The sequence below is a fragment of the Corylus avellana genome, chromosome 10 (genome assembly GCF_965113065.1).
Source record: "Corylus avellana chromosome 10, dhCorAvel1.hap1.2, whole genome shotgun sequence".
NCBI lineage: Eukaryota > Viridiplantae > Streptophyta > Magnoliopsida > Fagales > Betulaceae > Corylus > Corylus avellana.
In genome coordinates this window covers 8,020,619-8,041,044 of record NC_142499.1, presented here as the reverse complement: position 1 = coordinate 8,041,044, position 20,426 = coordinate 8,020,619, and the positions used below count along the sequence as shown (strand labels likewise).

Below are 20,426 nucleotides of genomic sequence, written 5' to 3'. Positions count from 1 at the left end.
TCCCTGCGAAGTCTCGAACAAGTCCCGTGCAAGTCCCGGCGGAGACCTTATTGGAAAAATATATATATAAAAAAAATATTAAAAAAAAATTATTTTCCGTGTGCAAAGTAAACGCCGTAAAATGTTTTCGACGGAAAATATTTTCAAGGAAAATGACTTCCCTGAAAATATTTTACGAAGGAAACCATTTTACGTCGAAGTAAACGGAGCCTTAGAGTATGTTTGAGATTGTGTTTGAGAAATAGAGATTTTAAGTCAAAAAGAGCTTTTGGGCAAAAGCTTGCCAAAAGTGCGTTTTGACAATTTTTAAGCTTTTTGGACTCTTAAAAGCGCTTTTAATTTTTGTTTACCAAACGAATATTTTTTTCTTCAAAATGGCTTTTTGAGTGTTAAAAGCACTTTTAAGATCCTCAAACACAATCTCAAACAGGCTCTTAGCCATGTGAACTTTCACTCCATTTGCAATGCCATCTCATCCTAAAAAAAAGTTGTAACATCCCCTAAGAGCATCACCAATGAGCTCTTTAAAATGTATATTTAGCCAAAATTTAGAGAAGATTCTAAAAGGAGAAAAATATAATTTAGCCTTCCAAACTATCAGTTATTTTTATTTTAGCTCTCTAATGTTTAAAAAGTGATAAAATAGCCTCTCAAACTACCAAACAGTTGCAATTTAGCCCCTCCGTTAGTCACTACCGTCAAATAGGATGAAAAATTCAAAACTACGTCGTTTTGGTAAGGGTAAGTTACTAAAATGCCCCTTTGGAAAAAAAAAAAAAAAATCCTATTAAAACAAGTAAGAAAAACGGCGCCGTTGTGTTAGGAATTAAAAGAAAAATCCCTACCCCACGCTGGTGACCCACGAAAAGCCCCCAACCCCACGCAGACGTCTTCTTCCCAGCAGCCCTTCTCCCTCAAGCTCACGACAACCTGCAATTTTTTTAAGAAAGGAGAAGTGGAGGAGATACCGAAAGAGATGGATGCTGAATTGCTAGCTGATTATCAGAAGTGGTGCGGAATTGCTCAGCAAGACCCCAATGATCTTGTTCTTGAAAATGTGGCCGTGAGAGAAGAAAAAATTGATAATGGGAATGAGTTTGAGGATCAGCGGAGACTCCAGCATTCTTTGGTAAATTGGTTTCTCTGTAAAGAAACAAATTTTCACAAGGAGAAGGAGGAGGAGGATAAGGATATTCTGCACCGGAAAATTCTGCCTTCTCTTGGAAATTGGCATGGCTGTAAAGAAGAGAAAGTTGATAATGAGAATGAAGAAATGGAGGGGAGAATCGCTACTGATGATTATTATGTGGAAAAAGGAAATAATGAGGATGAATAGGAGGATGAGGAAATAATGGCCAAAACCTAAAATTTTTGGGTTTTGGCCATGGGAGGTGGCCGAACCACCTCCTATGGCCACGGGGGTGGCTTCGGCCACCCCCAGGTACCAGTTGGGGGCGGCCGAAGCCACCTCATGGCCTTAGGGGTGGCTCGGCACCCCTAGAGGCCGGTTGGGGGTGGCCAAGCCACCCTTGTGGCCTTCGGGGGTGGTTCGGCCACCCCCATGGCCCATGGGGGTGGATTCGGCCACCCCCAACCGGCCCCTGGGGATGGCTTCCGTCACCCCCATGGCTTAATTGGGGTGGCCGGCCAGCCCCACCCCAATGTTTTTAATTTTTAATTTTAATATTTTATATATTTATTTTTAGTTAGGACATGTGGCGAAATTATGACTGTTGGATAACATTGGATGACCAGGATTTGAGAAAAAGCTGATGGACAATTTTGGAGAGATTGTCGGGGATCCTGATCCGTGTGGGGTAGGGGATTTTTCTTTTAATTCCTGACGCCGTTTTGGTAAGTTTAAGAAACCCTAATTTCAACTTGCTTGTTCTAGTAGGATTTTTTTTTTTTTTTTTTCCAAAGGGGCATTTTAGTAATTTAATCTTGCCAAAATGATGTAGTTTTGAATTTTTCATCCTATTTGATAGTAATGACTAACGGGATAAGCAAATTGTAACTGTTTAGTAATTTGGAGGACTATTTTATAACTTTTTGAACATTAGAGAGTTAAAATGAAAATAACTAATAACTTAGGGGGCTAAATTATATTTTTCCTTTCTAAAAAGTAACCATTTATCAGAGCTCCCCATCCTTTCTCCAAATTATTTCTCGTCAAAATCTCTCCATATTTGATGCTAAATTTTTTTAGCCATTCATTATTTTATTACTTTCACTGTTGTCAATAAAAAATAATATTTAATTAAAATAGAAAATTATTTAAAGAGCTTGATATTTAGTGCTTATAAAAAGTAATTAAATAAAATAACAAAAATAGATATTTTAGCTAAAATTTGACTGAAATTATTGATGATGCTCTAAAACCATTTGCCCCTTTTACTGGACCCTTTGCCACTAGTGTTTCTGTTAACTCTTAGTCAACTGGCAAACGCATAAAATGTCAATTATACCCTAGTGAGATGTGTGAAAATATCAAATACCCTCATTGAGATGCATGAAATACTAAAATGCTCTTAAATTAAGACGAAAATAATTGCTATTTTTTTAGTTTAATAAGGGTGTCATGGTCATTTTGGGTCACATGCATTGCAAGTGATCCATTTTCCATCAAATTTAACGAAATATTCTAACAGAGGGATAAGCAAAAGAGGCAAATAGTCTATAAGGAACATTGCAATTTGTTTTTTTTTTTTTTTTTTAGTTCAGAGGGGCATTGCAAATGAAGTGATAGATCATAAGGGAAAAAGGTAATCCAAAAATAATCACTACTTGTAAATCAGAACCTTCATGAAGGTTCTGATATTTATATCATGGTGGAAATTCAATTGGTCACTGTGTAGGGTTAAACCTAAACAAGGGATTCAGTCAATTTTCCCAGAATAATACATAAATGATATACATTGAGCTATGGCATTTTTTTTTCATGAAATTCTTGAACAGCCAAAAGTACACAACAATCAGCAAGCAGGGTGCAATTCCTGTAATAGCATGTGAAGAAACAGTATTTGTACATAGCGCAAAATCTCCATCTATCTGCCTAACCTAAATCTTCCCCCCACACCCAAAAGGGGAGCAATTCCACACATTTTAGCCCAATGATCAGGAAAATTGGACGCCTTTGTAAATGATGTCAATCACAATGAATCGGAAGATACACCGATGAAGCCTCAGCGTTACCACTGTATAACTGTAATCAAGTTTTCACTTAATCACTCGGCATTTTGGCACCGTTAAATATCTAACTGGTCAAGGTTAATCATGCTTGCAGATTTCTGTATGAGTTCCTTCCTAAAATCCACCTGAAGACACAAGTAACAACCATTAGCTTCTGCGAAAACACAAGGCGGGGATTCTGGAATATCAAAATTGATGATTTGGGAGGAAAGAGTGACATGCAGAAGCACTGCAAGTTACATCTGGCATTGCATCTGTATAAAGGTGATAACAAAATAAAAATTCATGACATTTTATCAAACACATCCTCTTATTATTTGTGCATTAGTTGACAGAACTATCTTTTCAGTTTCTAATATTTCAGAGAGAGCAAGCCATTTCACTCAATTTAATCTAAACAAATAATAAAAATCAGCAGCAGCAAGCCATTTCACTCAGGGCTTCCTCAAAAGATCATAAACAGTTAGATAGCTTCACCTTATCATAAGGTACATCTAAAGCGCACTAACTTTTTAATTTCTCTTTACTTATCAAAAAAAAAAAAAGTGCACTAATATGCATGATCTACTTACCCGAGAACCCATAAGGGAGGAAAAGACAACATTTGCTTCAGCAGCATCTTCAACAACTAATTGCTTTAGCAGCCTTTGCTCTGGATCCATTGTTGTTTCCCATAATTGTAATGGCATCATCTCTCCCAGGCCTGATTGCACCCATACTATCATGTTACATATACCTCAAAAGAGAAAGCATGATGCATAGGAATATAACAAAATAGTTAGCTCTGCCTACAGAAAGGTTAGGCTATGGGAAGCCAGAAAATAGAAACTTTGTCACCCATTGGATTCACCAGAGCACAGTGCATGCTACAAAAGAGGACTCAAACTTTGCAAACTCATATAAACATCAAAATCTGGGTTTATCACAATCAGATTGTAGAGATATCAGAGCATAACCATAACATGATCCATACTGTATTTTGCATTTAGGAGCGAATTCCATCAACAGCAATAACATTGTGTAACAGCTAGTTATTTCACTGAAGTACTATTGACATAATTCATGACCAATGTAAGTTACAAATGGATTCTAGAAGTTGAGCAGGGATGAAAGCAATTGGAGATGGAAGACTGTGTGCTACACAAAAGCTGATATTTGATAGAATTCCGAAAGCAACTATGTTTTCAGCACAAAAAGTTCGATACTTCATTGATAACATATAGTATATACCACCTTTTTTTATAACACATACTACATATCTTTCACATTGAAGAAAAGCAGCTCCCTTACATTACCATCCTGACAGCATTCCAAAAATCACAACCATCATATAATACATAACCATCATCACTAGCACACTCATTTTCAAAGAGCTTAGTTTCCTTTCAATGAAATGGAGGATGAATTACATTTGAGAATCTATGCTTGATGCTGAGATAGAAGAAGATAGCACTTTTTTTTTTTTTGATAAGTAATAAGAAGTTTTATTAAAAGCGTAAGGCGCCCCTACGTACACTGGAAGTATACAAGCGAAACGCCTAACTAGAAAAAGAAAAGAGAAAGCCGAAGCTCACCCACAAAAGAACCCCAACAAACCCACCCAAAAACCCTCAAAAACAGATACCCAAAGAAGCCCAAAGCCCTCAAAACCCACATGAATCGTTACATCCTAAGAGTCTTGCCCTTCCTTCTCCGAGGAGACGCGCTAGCAATGCCGTAATTAATAGAGCTTTTTAAATTTAACAGCTCTCTCTTGCCCTTAGCCCTAGGCTGCACGACCTTTATTTCCCGAAGGAAATTCTCTTTCACCTCATTCAGCAACACCAACTTCCGATCATCCTCTTCATTGCCATCCAGCCCCTGATTAGGAGGATCGGGGGATAGCTTCCCATTGCGTGCTACCTTATTTGCCCGACGAAAATCCTCCACCATGACCTTCAAGCTCGCCATATGCGGATCATCGTCCTTTACACTTGCCCTCATCCACTCAATCAGCCACTTTTGGGGTTTGGTTAAACTATTTTCAACAGTTATGGTGTCAGAAGTGCCTTTGGTCCTAGGCTGTGCAACCTCCACTTCCGGAACAAAATTCCCTTTCTCCTTCAGACTTATGCCCCTCATCGGATTAGTGTTCTTAGGAATAGGCTTTGCTTGAGCATTGTAAGTAGCAAACCCAGCGAACCCAGCGACTGGGTCGGAATGATATTGTACCAGCGGAGCACTAAGGGTTTCCACCATCTCAAGAAGCAGAGAATCATTCACCCGGCTTCCTCGTTCTTTCTTAGCTCTCCGATAGTAGCTTAACATCTGCTTGTCAAGAACTATGGGAGTCCCATTTTCCGATAACCTAGAAATTGAGTGTAATCTATCTCCCAAAGCTAGCGCCTCTAACAAATGGGCAGCCACCGGTATCAAAGAAAAAGAACGTGAAAGGACAGAGGTTTCCACTAAATGTACCTATTCAATCCCAGTAGTCTTCAGAAACTCCAATGCTGACAAGGAATTCAAACCGAGAACCAAACAGAGACTAGAATCAGGAGGTTGAGCCAAAGCAAAAGCTGGTTCCGATCTAGATTCTAAACCAACCAGGGTAGACGAGGACACCTCCTTCACCGTCGACTCTTCACCTTAGAGGAGTCACAGATCTCGACCCAAAAAACCTCGCCGAAGCAGACCTTTTGCCGGAGAGGGTTTCCGATCGGTCTTAACAGAGGCTTCCTCCATCGCTGGGGAAACAAAATCCACTGCAACCTCCATTTGCCCTGGGTCCGCACTCTCCATGCTTAGAGAACCCACCGGAGAAGATGCAGACCCAGGAAGAACCTCTGAAGATGAAGGAATCGCCGGAGAAGACATCGGCGTTGTAGACCCAGAACCAGTCGGCGCTGCATACCCAGAAACCAACCCAAGAGAACTCGCCGGCAAAGACTCAACAATCTGACTTGAAGAAGACCTAGATGGTGGCTCCAAATCCCCTAAAAAAGGCTCCGGGTGGGCTGACCCAAGACTCACAACAGAACCCGACAGCCCAGTGCAAGGCTTCACACAAGGCCCAGAAGCGGACTTGCAACCAGCCCTCAACCTAAACCCAAAAAGAAGTTTGGGCTTCAGGCCCATCTTGGAACAAACCCAGTCCAGGACCGACCCAAGCCTCTCAAGAAGCTTCTTCTAGAGACGAGAAACCCTAGCGCCCTTTGTCCAAGGAAAGTTGCCACCCCCAAGACCATATCGCCCTCCGTCGCAGATTGGACTAGAACGACCACCTCCGCCCATCTCAAACTCAAAACAATTCACCAGCGAACTCACCTCCCCACTGCCAACCAGCTTGGACCAAGACGCCACAGGGAACAAGTCCAAATGGCAATCAGACAGCGGCTGCTGTTTCGAACTACCCGACTTCGAGGAGGCCACAGCTGCGTAAGAACGATCTGAACACAAGACACCCCCCCTGGAGTAAACATCATAGACCGACGGCCTCTCCTCTGCAGCAAGGAAAACCAAGATCTTCCGCAACTCACCCATGATGCGACGCCAACCCCCTCCTTCACGACCCTCAGGGAAACAAATCCCTCCTCTCCGAACACCCTCAGCAAGTACAGCAGCCACTAAGAAACAGCCCCGCCTTATTGAAACCCTTATGGACCTTCAAGGCCTTCCCCATCTCCCTATAGGATTTGGCGAACTCCTTCTTCCCTGGAGATCGTAATGCCACTTCAACCGCGTCCGCCAGCCAATCCAAGCACTGGAGACTCAGATCTAACGATCCAACGAACCCTTTTTCTCCTTTCCTCCAAACACAGCTCAAACTTACCTGCGTTCGCCGAAAAGGAGAACGGTTTAGCTTCCACAGTAAATCGTCGCTCCATCCAAACCAAACCAAGCGCATCCCACACTTCAAGAACAGACTAGTGGAAATGCGCCTGCACGCGCCTCCGCTGAGAGCATGCAGGCTCTCGGAAACGCGAGAGAATAATGATGATGATGATGGAAAGGAAGCCGGTCCCCGTAGTAAGAAGAGAGCACTTAATAGTTAATGTGGTGACTCAGAAGCCCGAGACATCAAATGTGGAGCATATATATACTGAAGTCGAGCAGATGGAGGCAAATATTAAATTCTAGCAATTGTAAAAATGATAGGTAATTAGAAAAGCACTTTATGTCAAATTTGAGCACATTTCAAGTTGAAAGGTAATAACGGATCATATACACTAACAAACACTACTGATTAGCACATATGTGCCCTCCCAATGCATTCATCACCATAGAAAGTATGGTGTTTATCTTACCTTTGAACCTCTGAATATTGTATGATGCATTTGAAGGGAAAGACCTCTGAAGCTTTCTAAGTTCAGCATCATCATAGCAGTAGTGCACTTGCTTTCCTCTTTCAACCTGCAGATTTCACCAAAAGATTACAGAAGTTTAACTTGCTGAATCAAAATAGATCCTCTCTGGCTTCATCATAGTTTAAGGCAAACCTTGAAAAGGGGTGGAACACCAACATATATGCAACCTTCATCAAATAAGGCTCTCTGCAAGCAAGAACCACTGCATCAAGTTCATAATTTTTTTATTGAATTCACTGAGCATTTGGAGGTTGTTATTCTTTTCTTTTTCCATTTCCTATTTCGTAGCAATAAATTTTGCAGGAACTTATCTCCATTCTCTACCTGATATCTAAAGAAAAATGTCAACAGCAACGTTCGGATGTGAGCACCGTCTACATCAGCATCTGTTAAGATTATAATCTTATGATATCGTAGAGCTTCCTTTTTAAAGTCCTCCCCCTGAAACAAACAAAACTATGTACATGATGCATGGCTAAGCAGTTCACCTCTTTTTGTTTTTTTTTTTTCTTTCCTTAAACACTAGTTCATCCTCAAATCAAGGAAAAGAAAAGAAAATTCTCTTCTTTTCCAGATTTTGGTTAGTAGAGGAGGAAAGAAAGATGTGAATAACAAAAGAAAAGATTAACCTTTACTCCAAGTCCAAGACCAAGAATGAGATTTTGAATCTCTTCGTTTTTGTACATAGCTGCCTCATCCTTTCTTTCAATGTTCAAAATCTTACCCCTCAGAGGAAGAATAGCCTGCACCAACGTTTTTGTGATATCATTACAAAGAAAATAATACGAAGATGCAACCCAAAACACCCCCCGCCCTGCAGGACAGAGGGCAATGATTATGGTAGTGCTATATGCCAAAAATCGGTACTGTTAGTGGCGCTATAGATGGTGAAGGTGGCAATGTAGTGGTAGAGAAGCTGTATTGGCAGGCAAAACTAAGGAGGAATAGAAACACTTGCTCTCCAGAAGATTAATGTCTGCTTCCACTATAACCATTTTCTTTTGGCGGCTTTCCTTAAAAGAGATGCTATCAAAGTGAAATCTATAGGAAATTTTCTTTTACCTAATCTTTACTTCTGTAAGAGTATTCTATAGTGAGGAACAGACAATGCTGTTAATTGTGAAATTCTTGTCAAGTTCTTTCCAAGGGAAAGAATACAAACTTTCCATGCAATTGTTCTTAACAAGCTTGAACAAGTGCTTGAAGATTGAGAGGTATCAATATTGTCAAATTAACAACTAAAGAAGAAAATCTTTACCTGAAAGCGCCTGTCACGACCTTGTTTTGCACTTCCGCCAGCTGAATCTCCTTCAACTATAAAGATCTCTGCAAAGGTACAATAACCAAGATCAATTTTTAAATGCTCAAACTAATATGTGAAAATTATTCCTTATGCCTTAGTCAAATATTGAGGCCAAAAGAGACTACAGAAATCTAATTGTATGTTTTGGTTATCAACTTATCATTCAACCATTACAAACATCACTCTCATTTATAAATACAGCAAATTGGATTTCTGATACCAACCAGACCAATGAAAAATTTTCGAGTAATTTCTTGTTATCAAAGACGTGGCACAATTATAGGAAACTCCAAAAAATGCACTATACTTGACTACGAAAAAGGTAAGCAAAATGAATTCCAACAAGAAATGAACTCAATAATGAGAAATGGCAAACTGGACTATGATAATTATAAGCAATAACAGGATATAAATCTTGCTCGTATAAACTAAATTTAGTACAGTTGCATACTATGGTTCAATGCATTTTGAATTTTACACATACAGTAACAAAATATACAGCTTAACCATATAACTCCCCAAATAAGTTTACAATCTTTTTAAGATCTTGAACTTCTTTACTCATTACCTGATCAAAATGTAAAAGATCAAGAAAATCTAGACACTGGAAATATGAATACAGTTAATAGGCAGCCAACCAATGGTAAAGGGTTTTGACAAAAAGGTCTTTAATTCTGCCACTGTCGTCTCATAATCTTCAAAACTCTGATTATTGCATTTTTTTTTTCAAATACAACACATTAAGACAAAATCATTTTTCACACAGCTAAGCTATGATCTCTCCCAAACAGCCCTCTTCAACAAGCCAAGAGATCCACTACTCGTTGAGGCATGACCTACTCTATTCCAAAAAGACTAAAAATAGAGCTCAATAAGTCACTAGCTATCTCACAACGGAGCAAAATATGATCAATGGTTTCTCTACTATTCTTAGACATGCAACACCAATCTACCGCTATGATATGATGCTTTCTTAAATTATTCCATAGCAAGTAAAGAAAGTCACTCTCAAAGAAGCTTTATTCCACCAAATACACCTCCATGGGAAAAGAGTGGTATCACGAGGAAGTAAGGCATTATAGAGCAATATAAATTCAAACAAATCCTTAACCACAACCTTCGAATCATTAATATTAGATAGATTTCCACCATGAAGCTTGAATTCTACATAAGAAAAAAAACCAAAATGTACCTGATTCTTCAGGATTAGTGCATGAGCAATCAGCTAGTTTTCCAGGAAGTGATGATGATCGTAATACACTCTTTTGTCTCACCAATTCCCTTGCTCTCTTTGCTGCCAGAGCTGCCTAATAAGGGAAACAATAGACACGAGAAAAAGGTCTGAATTTTAAGATACATCAATGGTAGATACACAGAGTAACAGAGCATTTTGATTAGTAAGATAGCTACTGAATCAAAGTAATGTTTTTGTGTCCCAAAAGCGCTACCTTGAGAGCATTTAAAGACTTAGAAAGGACTGAATCAAGTACATCTGGATGTAATTCCAAGAATTCGGTAAGATACTCTTGAACGGATTGATCAACCACTTTTCGCACCTCAGGATTTCCCAACCTAGTCTTTTGGCAACAGACAGACAACCACTAAAGTAAGACAACAGTGACTATGGAAAAGAAAAGAAAAACAAAGGAATGGTGCAGACATCAAGGTGTTCAAAGCAACCATATGAGCAAAAGACATAACTACTCAGTTTAGATAATTATAAAATAGCCAGTACCTTTGTTTGTCCTTCGAACTCTGGATTTGGAACCTTGACCGAGACAACACATGTTAATCCCTCCCTTACATGTTCACCACTTAAAGTAAGATCCTTATCCTGGATGAAAACAGAAGATGCTTCACAATACTGAAATTTTCAGCTACTCACTTGAATCAACGAAAGGCAGTAAATCTTGTAAATGCAATATTACTGAAACTTGCCTAGGAGAATGAGCACTTCTTAAATGAAACAAAAAGAACAGCTTTTTCAATATAACTACAGTTCACACCCACACAGGACTGATCCTGTGATCTAATCCTCCATCCCTCAATTATGGGGAGAGATGCAATCTGGTCCGGGAGCCATTGGCATGATACAAGCAACATCATTTGGTAACTTGTTCAAGGGTTATAACTGAGCCATCAAAAATTTGTGTCTTGCTATTTCTTTACATGTCATAGATGAAGAGCACCTAAGAAACTTTATAGATGGAGGACAGGAGAAAACCTTTAGAAGTTCATAATGGAAACATATCCTGACAAAGTCCTTCAAGTATACATCTAGATATGTAAATTCATCTGTTACCCTAGTCCTTTTCATAATAATATGTATCTCAGGGCACGGGCAAACTGTCTCACCCAACAAATAGTAAAAGAGATTCTAGTCTTTCAACTCCTTAACAGGTCAATAGTTGATGGGGTCCCTACATGGGAGGGGGAAAAATGGAAAACAGTCACAAAGGTTGTTGGCAGGGATGGTGAAAATCCCTTCACAATAAGGTAGAAAAGATGCACCTTGATAATCTTTGACTTCTTCCCAAGGTTATTCAGTGTTTTCGTTATAGAAGCCTTTGTACCATCTATATGGGTCCCACCATCAACAGTACGTATGCTATTTGCATATCCCAGCATTGTGTCTGAATATGCATCCGAACACCTAGTAGAGAATAAAATAACTGAATCATATCATAGATTAATACAAGCAATGATCTTCAACAGAATTAATGATTATCAACAATTTGCATAATATTATCCCAATAAACTTTGTATTTGGAGATTGATGTCATTGAGATAAATAATACATGCCCATAATTTAAAGTCCAGCATATTAATCCCAATTCACAGAACAACTCAAGCACCAACAGAAAAAGATACAGATCCATCACTATACAAATAAAGAGGTGAAGCTTGTTTTAAACCCCCACCCCCAAACAAAAGAAAAAGAAAAGGTCGAGAAAGAATTTGTTTTTGTTCTCTCGGTCTATTTGTATTGTTTTTATTCCTTATTGGATGAAGGAATAGCAAGACTTAGAATTGCGCAGGAATAGGAGATTCAATACTTTACCATTGGAGAGCTACATCAATTGTGATGCCATCTTTCTCTGCTCTGAAACCCACGACGTCATGAAGCGGTTTCTAAATCAAAGAGTCGTCAGTCAAACCATCTTCACAAAAAAGATGAACATGCCAAAAGAAACCCATAGATATTCAAACATCTCAAAAACCATTTAAGTAAAGAAAAAGAAACTAAAAATGTTTTTACCAGATTATTCTATTCAGCACAGGCCTTGTGAGTTGTGACATAGAGGTATCTAGCTGCCCCATTAAAGATGAGCCAGGTCAAGCATTTAGGCTTACTAAACCTTAAACCCCAAATCCTACTATTATGTTACTAATATAGAATCTTTATGTCGGTGCTAACATAAATGTATATTATGGTCAATCATGATTAAGTGATGCCAAGTATAGAAATTGAAACTTGGTAGTGTCTACTATAATCCATGAGTGCTGGTATGCTAACACATCTGCTTCACTCATTTGGAAGCCTCTGTGCAACACAAGTAGTCATATAAAGACACACAAATGCTTCTATGCATGATATGGATCATAGGTAAAATCCAATCTCAACTGACTTGTGTATATATGTACACAAGAGCTTCACTCATTTGGAAGCCTATGTGTAACGCAAGTAGTCATATAAAGACACACAGATGCTTCTATGCATGTTATGGATCGTAGGAAAAATCCAATCTCAACTGACTTGTGTATATATATACACAAGAGGTTCAAATCTGATCTCAACCAATGGGAATCCTAGGTGAAGTGGAATATATCAACAACTAAGGGCAGACTACAAGAATAGTGAAGGTGGTAAAAGGTCAAGAATACCTTATCAGTATTTAGCCATGTCACATATTCAACCAATCCCCCTGCATAGAAGTACTCATTATACTGGTTCTTCTCCGGATCATTATCTTCTTTTTTAAGAGTGATAGTGAGCTGCAAAGGTCAAGCCACAGGAGAAAGTAAGCTGTGAAGTACAGAGAAACAGAGGAACTTCATAGAACCAGCAGCATACCACATGAAGAACAAAAAGATCAACGAATAAATCTTAAAAATCCACTTTAGAAGAGAAAAGTAAACGTATGTGAGGAAAGATTCACCTAATTAAAAACTATGATTTTACCTTAGGATTGAGAAAAGCTAGCTCCCTAATTCTTCCGGCTATTGTGTTGTAGTCAAACTGAATAGCGGAAGTGAATACTGCATGAGAGATCCAGAATAAATCATTGTAATTATAATTATATAATTTGGTATAAATCATCTTTTGATGACCATCAAATGCATATGGGGCTTGGAGGGTTAAGGAAAACCTTCTTTGTCAGGCCAAAATCTGATGTGTGTTCCTTGACGATCTTTTAATTCAGGTGGAAGTAATTGACTTGTTAGAGTTGTCTCAGGCTTCCCGCGAGAGTATCTTTGCTGGTACTCCATTCCATCACGCCAAATGGTAACTTCCAGTGCCTGTGAAGTAAGACATCATCTGAGCCTTCTAGATAATAATAGCCGAGCTGAAAACCTCAAATATACAAAAAGCAAGACATAAAAAGTGATAAAAACTCAATAAAAAGGAAAATTCCTTAAATCTTCATTATCACCATGAGGAAATGTCAAGATGTTATAATATGTTTTCCCATCTGCATCCCTTTTAGTTTGAACATCTTTTACTGAAGTTTTCCAAGATGCATTACAGCGTTCAATCCAAGATTACATGAAAGTTGAAACCCATCATTATGTAAAAAAAAAAAAAAAAATCATTAGCTTTATTCATTTTTTAAAAGTTAAGCCACTTCAATGGGATGTAGCAAATAGGATAAACCAACATAGTAAATTTCACCAAAATATATATATATCCCTTTGGATGGGAGAAAAAAAAAAAAAAAAAAAAAAAGAAAGAAAGAAAGAAAGAAAAAAGAGAAGATATTTCACAATTTGATCTATAGCCTGAGGAAATTAACAGTCCTCAAGAAATCTTAAATGAAGACTCAAACATGGATATTAAAAAATCATATGGCAGCTCAAAGAAGTTAAAAGAGAAGTCAACACAAACCTCAGACAAGGCATTAACGACAGATAAACCCACACCATGCAAACCACCTGACACAGAATATCCACTACTGGAACCACCGAATTTGCCACCCGCATGCAAAACCTGCAAAATTTGACAAACATCCATATTTTACTACATAATCAGAATTGTTAAAAATAATAATTCATAGTAAAAATGGCTCACAACACACAAGTGTCGACCTATATTATACAAGGGACTCATTTTCAGAGCTGAAAACCAAAATCTAGTACACATTTAAAGAACCAAAAACTATGATAGTTCTGTCATTCAAAATACATTCCTCTACATGCATTGCATTGATTCAACTCCTTTAAAGCCCAACATAGAAGGATAACTTTTCAGAGTTGCAGAAGCAAAGAGAAGAAAATCCAAGGCTATCAAAAATGTGTAGTTGGTCATATAAACTTCTTATCTACTTATGAAAGTTTAGTAGAAGAAAAGTAACGGAAGGGAAAAATTATGTGTTTGTGCATATTCAAAATAATGCCAATAAATCAGATAATGACGCACAAGCATTGGAAATGGGTGCTCCATGGGCAATGAAAGATTCAGATTGTCCAATTTACTTGAACAATCAGCTAAAACATAGTTTGAGAAGCCAGATCAAGTATTTTAAACTTAATCACGGTCACGGGCATTCAGATGACTAGAGGAGGACTATCTGCATTTATTTAAGCGATATATAAATGGTCATCCTAAATTTTAAGTTACTTTTTTTATAGAGAAAAATTTTAACTTCTATTTTTGATAAGTAATTGAAACTCATTAAAAAACACAAGGGTACAACCCAAATACACAGGAAATATACAAGAGAAACACCTAACCAAAAAATGAAAAAAGATAAAGAAATCATAAAAACTAGAAATATGAAAGCAAGAGCAACCATAGGCAGTCGTCCGGTGGTAAAGGGTATTGAAGAAAAAAGCCTTTAACTCCACCAGTGTCTTCTCACATCTTTAAAACTTCGATCATTTCTCTCTCCAAATACACTACATTAGGCAAGACGGAACCATCTTCTCCACCATTGCACCATGAAGACTACCAAACTGGCCTTTCCAATAGGCAGAGAGGTCTACCACTCATCTAGACATGACCCAATCTAGCCCAAAAAGATTAAAAATACTATTCCAAAAGGCACTAGCAATCTCACAATAGAGTAAAAAGTGATGAACGGATTCCCCACTCATTTTGTAATTGCAACACCAATCTACCACTATTATATGATGCATCCTTAAGTTATCCATAGTGAAAATCTTCCCTAAAGTGGCTGACCAAGCAAAAAGCATCACTTTCAAGAGAACCTTCTTCTGCCAAATACTCTTCCAAGGAAAAAGAGTACTATCATGGGGAAAAAGGACATTATAAATTGACCTAACATCGAACAATCCTCCCTTGGAAGGGGTCCAACAAAGCTTGTCTTCACTGCCCTGCCTCACTGACCTAAATGCCTCCCTCTTCTATGCCTTGTCACACTTTCAGAAGTTAAGATAAAATAACCTCAAAAATACCTAGATAAAGAGACAAAGCACCCTAAGGGCTAAAGTCCTAATCTACTGATCTCGATAAATTTTAATTATTGGGGCTTCTTCAGAACTCTAAACCTTGTCTCTACCAGAGCCGATGAGAGCTCCAGCAATGTAGAGAGTTGAGGTCAAAGTTAAGGTGTCTGGTTGTTGGTGGGAGCGGTTGCTTCACCTTCTGTGAAGGGTTATTTCAAGTTCTCAGCACCTTAATAACGACAATGCTTATGTTCCGATCATTGGAGGAAACCTTGTGACAAGTTCTGCTCTTGTGTATTAGCCTTTAGTGAAAAATTAGAGACAGTGAGCAAGAGCAATAGAAAAATACATAAATAAATAACTTTGAAAGTGAATATTTTTAAAAATTGGCTAGCATTGTGTAGAAGACTGGAAATTGGAATAAAGGAAACTAAGGAAAACACTGGGTTAAGAAGGAAACTAGCCAATGGAATCCTGGGAATTATAATACTACTCTAAACCAAGCACATGTATTTCATAAGCGTGGTGAGACAAATAAATAAATGGATTCAGAGGTTTCAACACTACAACATTTGTTAGAATCAGTTCAGACCAAAACTAAATCAAGGTGAACTTGTGACATTAGTTAGCGTCATGATAGCAAACTCTCATCCTTTAGTTCAAGAACTTGGCTAGATTCCACAAAGCAACAATTCAACTCAAAGGATGTGCCATATGCCATTTTAACACATTGATTCTACAAGTCAAAGAAAAATATATAGTAGTTAATACATTGTTTTTTTATATATGTAAAATGATGGGTCAAGACAGTTAATACATTGTAAATTGTCTACATTTAATGCTTTTTGTATTATCACATGAATGGCTGATGCTTGACAGCAACATTATATAGAGATGAAGGTTGTGACAAAAAACACCTTCAATCTAAGAAAGCAAAGAAACACACAGGCACAGTCACAAAAAATAGGTTCTTGAATATCATATGTTATCATATCAAGCGCAAAAATAGATAAATACATAAAAAAGAATGGCATCTCAAATATGTTAGAAAATTGACACAATTACTACATTGTCATCACCCCATTAAAGCACATGCATTATTTTAGTCAGTAACATATGTAATTTAAGTTTTTAAAGATCCCCAATTGACATTTAACTGTGTGAAGTTTAAAAGAATCTATGCACAGCCCTCAGAAATTAGTCGGTGTGAAGCAGATTCCTTGCTAACGTCAAAATAGAAGTTCTAAATCAAAATTGTAAATGTATGCAATTATACCGTCAACACAGTCTCCAAGGCAGATTTCTTTGTGACTGGATGCAAATCAGTAGGAATCTGCAATGTACAAGTCAGACCAAGAAAGCAAGCGAAATCAGTAGCAAAGCATATTAAAATCTAGCATAATTAACTCTTAACTCTCAAGCAGATTATTCAAAAGCCAAAAAATTTCTTAATGTAAAATCATCTGGAGAAAGCCAAGAATCAGCAGATTATCCAAAACCAGGTATAGGTTTACAGTGGGACCCAAGGGAATATGGCCTCCAAGCCCCCAAAGTTTTCAGGTTTACTACTAAAAATTTATTCTAATTTAGTTTTAAAAAGGTAATAACAAAACTTATATGTCAGAGCAACAAACATGGCAGGGAACCATATCTTAGTCAAAACATTATGGGGCACATTTGAGTCCTTGAAGAGAGAGCAATATAATAGTTCTATGCATTTCATTCATCAAGTTTGTAGCTATAAGTACAGTATACTCAAAACTACACAATTTCTGCAACCATTGAAATGTATCAAGAATTCATTAAAAAATATCATTGCATATAAAAAGCCACATCATTACAAAAATATTCCAACCTTAATACAGTTTTTTCATGCAAACTACTTTCACCTGAATTTATCTAAATTTTCAACAGCATCACAGGAAATCAAGGAGCAAACTCAGCATTTGGCAATGAGAAATGTGTAGAGACTCTCAACATGTTGATTACAAAGATTGGGTAATATTACAGTTCCATAGAAAACAAGTATAGCCCACAAGTTTCCATACCTTAGTTCTAAACTAGTTACCTTAAAAGCAAATGCTCAGACTGATATTGATCAATTGTCAAGATTGAATCGGGAAAAAGCTAACAGACATAATAGTATAAACACAACAAAACAAAAGTGAGCAAGGAGATACACCATACCCCACGACCATCGTCAGTGATGCTAACAGAATCATCTTCATGCAAAACAACAACTATCTTTGAAGCAAAACCCGCTTGAGCCTCATCCACAGCATTATCTAATATTTCATAAACCTAAAGGAAAGCACCCAATGAGCATGCCAAATTTTTTTTTCCTCTTTTTTTCCTTTTTGCTCCCATGAAATCAGCAAAATAATAGTATTAGCACGACAAAAAAAAAAAAAAAAAGTGAAAAAGGAGATACCAGATGGTGCAAACCACGAGGTCCGGTGCTTCCAATATACATCCCTGGCCTTTTCCTAACAGGTTCTAACCCTTGCAGTACCTAAATTCACCAGACAAACAGCATAAGCCCAACACCATCACTTTGTCAATGCAACTAGTTAAAAGCCCCAACAGAAAACAATTATCTCAACAAGCTGATAATACAAAAACCATTTCCAACAACAAGAAGCGTCTTTCTCAAATAATCAATTTCAGATATAATAACAGAACATTCAGAACAACAATTTCTATAACAGTAACACATGTGCATAATGCTTCCACTAAAATTACCTGAATTTGATCAGACCCGTAAGCTTTTGAGCTCGCACTCGCTTGTAGAGCTTCGGCCGTGCTCGTCGACATAAAAGCCCTCGGAGACGCTGCATTTCGAGTCAAAAAGCGACTCGAAATCGTTCTCAACGGAAAATTTTTCCTGTCACAACAACCACACAGATTCTCACAAAAATGAAATCACCATTCAAACTTCCAAAACCCCATTTGGTTTCCCAGAAAATGCACGAAAAAAAACCCCCCAAAATCCACAATCCTACGCTTTCCCGGGAACCAAAGGGCAGACAAGCAAATGGGGTTGCCGAAAAAACCAAAAAAAAAAAATGTTACTTAACTACTAAAAAAAAACTACATTTAGGCAAGTCTAGCCTTCTTTTCCTACGCTTTCCCGGAAACCAAATGGCAGACACGCAAAGAGAAAGAGCGAGGGAGATGGAGCGAAGAGCAGTATATATACCTAGAGGGCTTGAAAAAGAAGACGGAGGGACGAGAGGAAGAGAAAGACGAAGGAGAGAGAGGAGGACAAGAAGAAGAAGAAGCCAGGAAGCGAGACGCCATGAAGCGGAGTCGGAGAGAGCAGAGATGATAAGGAGCAGAGGGCCTCAGAAGAAGCGCCATTTAGACTATCAAAATTCTCTCCGTTTCTTTTTCTGCCTTCGAGCTGCGGTATTTACAATCAACGATTAAACCCCATTCAAACCCTTTTGGGCCTCTACCTTTTGGAAGCCCGTCACAGCGTGATAAAATAAAAAGGGTTAAAGTGATTAAAAAATAAAAATAAAAATAAAAAATAAAAAGAGAGAGAAATCACATTTATTTTTAGGGTTAAATACTAAATTAGTCCCTGGGGTTTCATAACTTTATTTTTTCCCCCCTAGGGTTTCATTTTTATCACAGGAGGTCCCTGTGGTTTTGATAAGTGACCAAATTAGTCCATCCGTTAGTTGACCGTTAGTTGACTGTACGGACTGACACGTGGACCAATCAGATGTCGACACGTGGCACATATATTAATTTTTTTTTAATTAAAAAAATGTTTTTTTTTTAAATTAAAAAAAAAAAAAAAAAATGGGACGAAACAGGGGGTGGCTCTTGGCAATTTGGGGGTGGCTCGGCCACCCCCATCTGGCCGGATGGGGGTGGCCGAGCCACCCCCTGGCTCGGCCACCCCCTTGGGCTCCAAGGGGGTGGCCGAAACCACCCCCGGTACCCACTGGGGGTGGCTCGACCACCCCCATGGAGCCTTGGGGGTGGCCGAAACCACCCCCAACCACCATTGGGGGTGGTTTCGGCCACCCCCAGTGGGTACCGGGGGTGGTTTCGGCCACCCCCTTGGAGCCCAAGGGGGTGGCCGAGCCACCCCCAAATTGCCAAGGGGGTGGCCGAGCCACCCCCTGTTTCGTCCCATTTTTTTTTTTTTTTAAACATTTTTTTTAATTAAAAAAAAATTAATATATGTGCCACGTGTCGACGTCTGATTGGTCCACGTGTCAGTTTAACGGTCAACTAACGGATGGACTAATTTGGTCACTTATCAAAACCACAGGGACCTCCTGTGATAAAAATGAAACCCCAGGGGAGAAAAAAATAAAGTTGTGAAACCCCAGGGGGTTTTAGAGTACTTAACCCTATATTCACTTTGGTCATCCACATATTCTCACAGTTTTTTTATTTTATTTTTTTTTAATTGGAGTTTTGAGAAAGTCAGAAATTATATGAGTTTTTTAGTAATTTTAGTTAAATTCTAATTATAAATTTGTATTGCTTTCAAACTAAAAAATATGAATAATTATTTCATTTCAACTTTCTACATTTTCAATAATAACCATTCATTTTTCTAATATAATACTAATTCAGTCATTCTGCAAACCAAATCAAGTCTTAGGTTTCATTTTTGTATTGCCGATGATATCTCACTTATTGATTAAAACGGATATAGTACTTGTCAAAAAAATTGACGGAAGTCTACGTCAACCCAATGAAAAACTAACACATGGCAATGAGTAATATTAATATAATTGAAAAACATAAATTAATAAAAAATAAAAAAGAAGAAGAAGAAGAAGAAGAAGAAGAAGAAGGGAGTGGTTGGAACCGCCCATGGCCAATCTGGGGGTGGTCCCAAGGCCTATAGGAGTGGTCCTGCTACCTCCAAAAGGCAAAATAACACTATTGCAAAGTTTTCGGCAACCATTTCCTTTTTCTGCTATTTTTGG

The 20,426-nt window shown here is 38.1% G+C and overlaps 1 protein-coding gene across 1 annotated transcript; it reads right to left on the bottom strand.

Moving 5' to 3' along the window:
• Positions 1-2,784: 2,784 nt before the first annotated feature.
• LOC132191857 (DNA gyrase subunit B, chloroplastic/mitochondrial) lies at positions 2,785-18,870 on the bottom strand. Its single transcript, XM_059606970.2, has 21 exons — positions 18,668-18,870; positions 18,211-18,352; positions 17,900-17,980; positions 17,656-17,769; positions 16,745-16,801; positions 13,949-14,050; positions 13,212-13,362; positions 13,025-13,101; positions 12,727-12,837; positions 11,903-11,973; positions 11,353-11,494; positions 10,577-10,675; positions 10,290-10,418; positions 10,034-10,148; positions 8,797-8,864; positions 8,168-8,281; positions 7,863-7,979; positions 7,671-7,724; positions 7,479-7,584; positions 3,765-3,895; positions 2,785-3,317 (listed from the first exon to the last, which is right to left on the bottom strand). Exons 1-21 carry the CDS (start codon positions 18,826-18,828, stop codon positions 3,249-3,251), a joined length of 2,211 nt encoding a protein of 736 aa, XP_059462953.1. The 5' UTR covers positions 18,829-18,870; the 3' UTR covers positions 2,785-3,248.
• Positions 18,871-20,426: the final 1,556 nt, after the last annotated feature.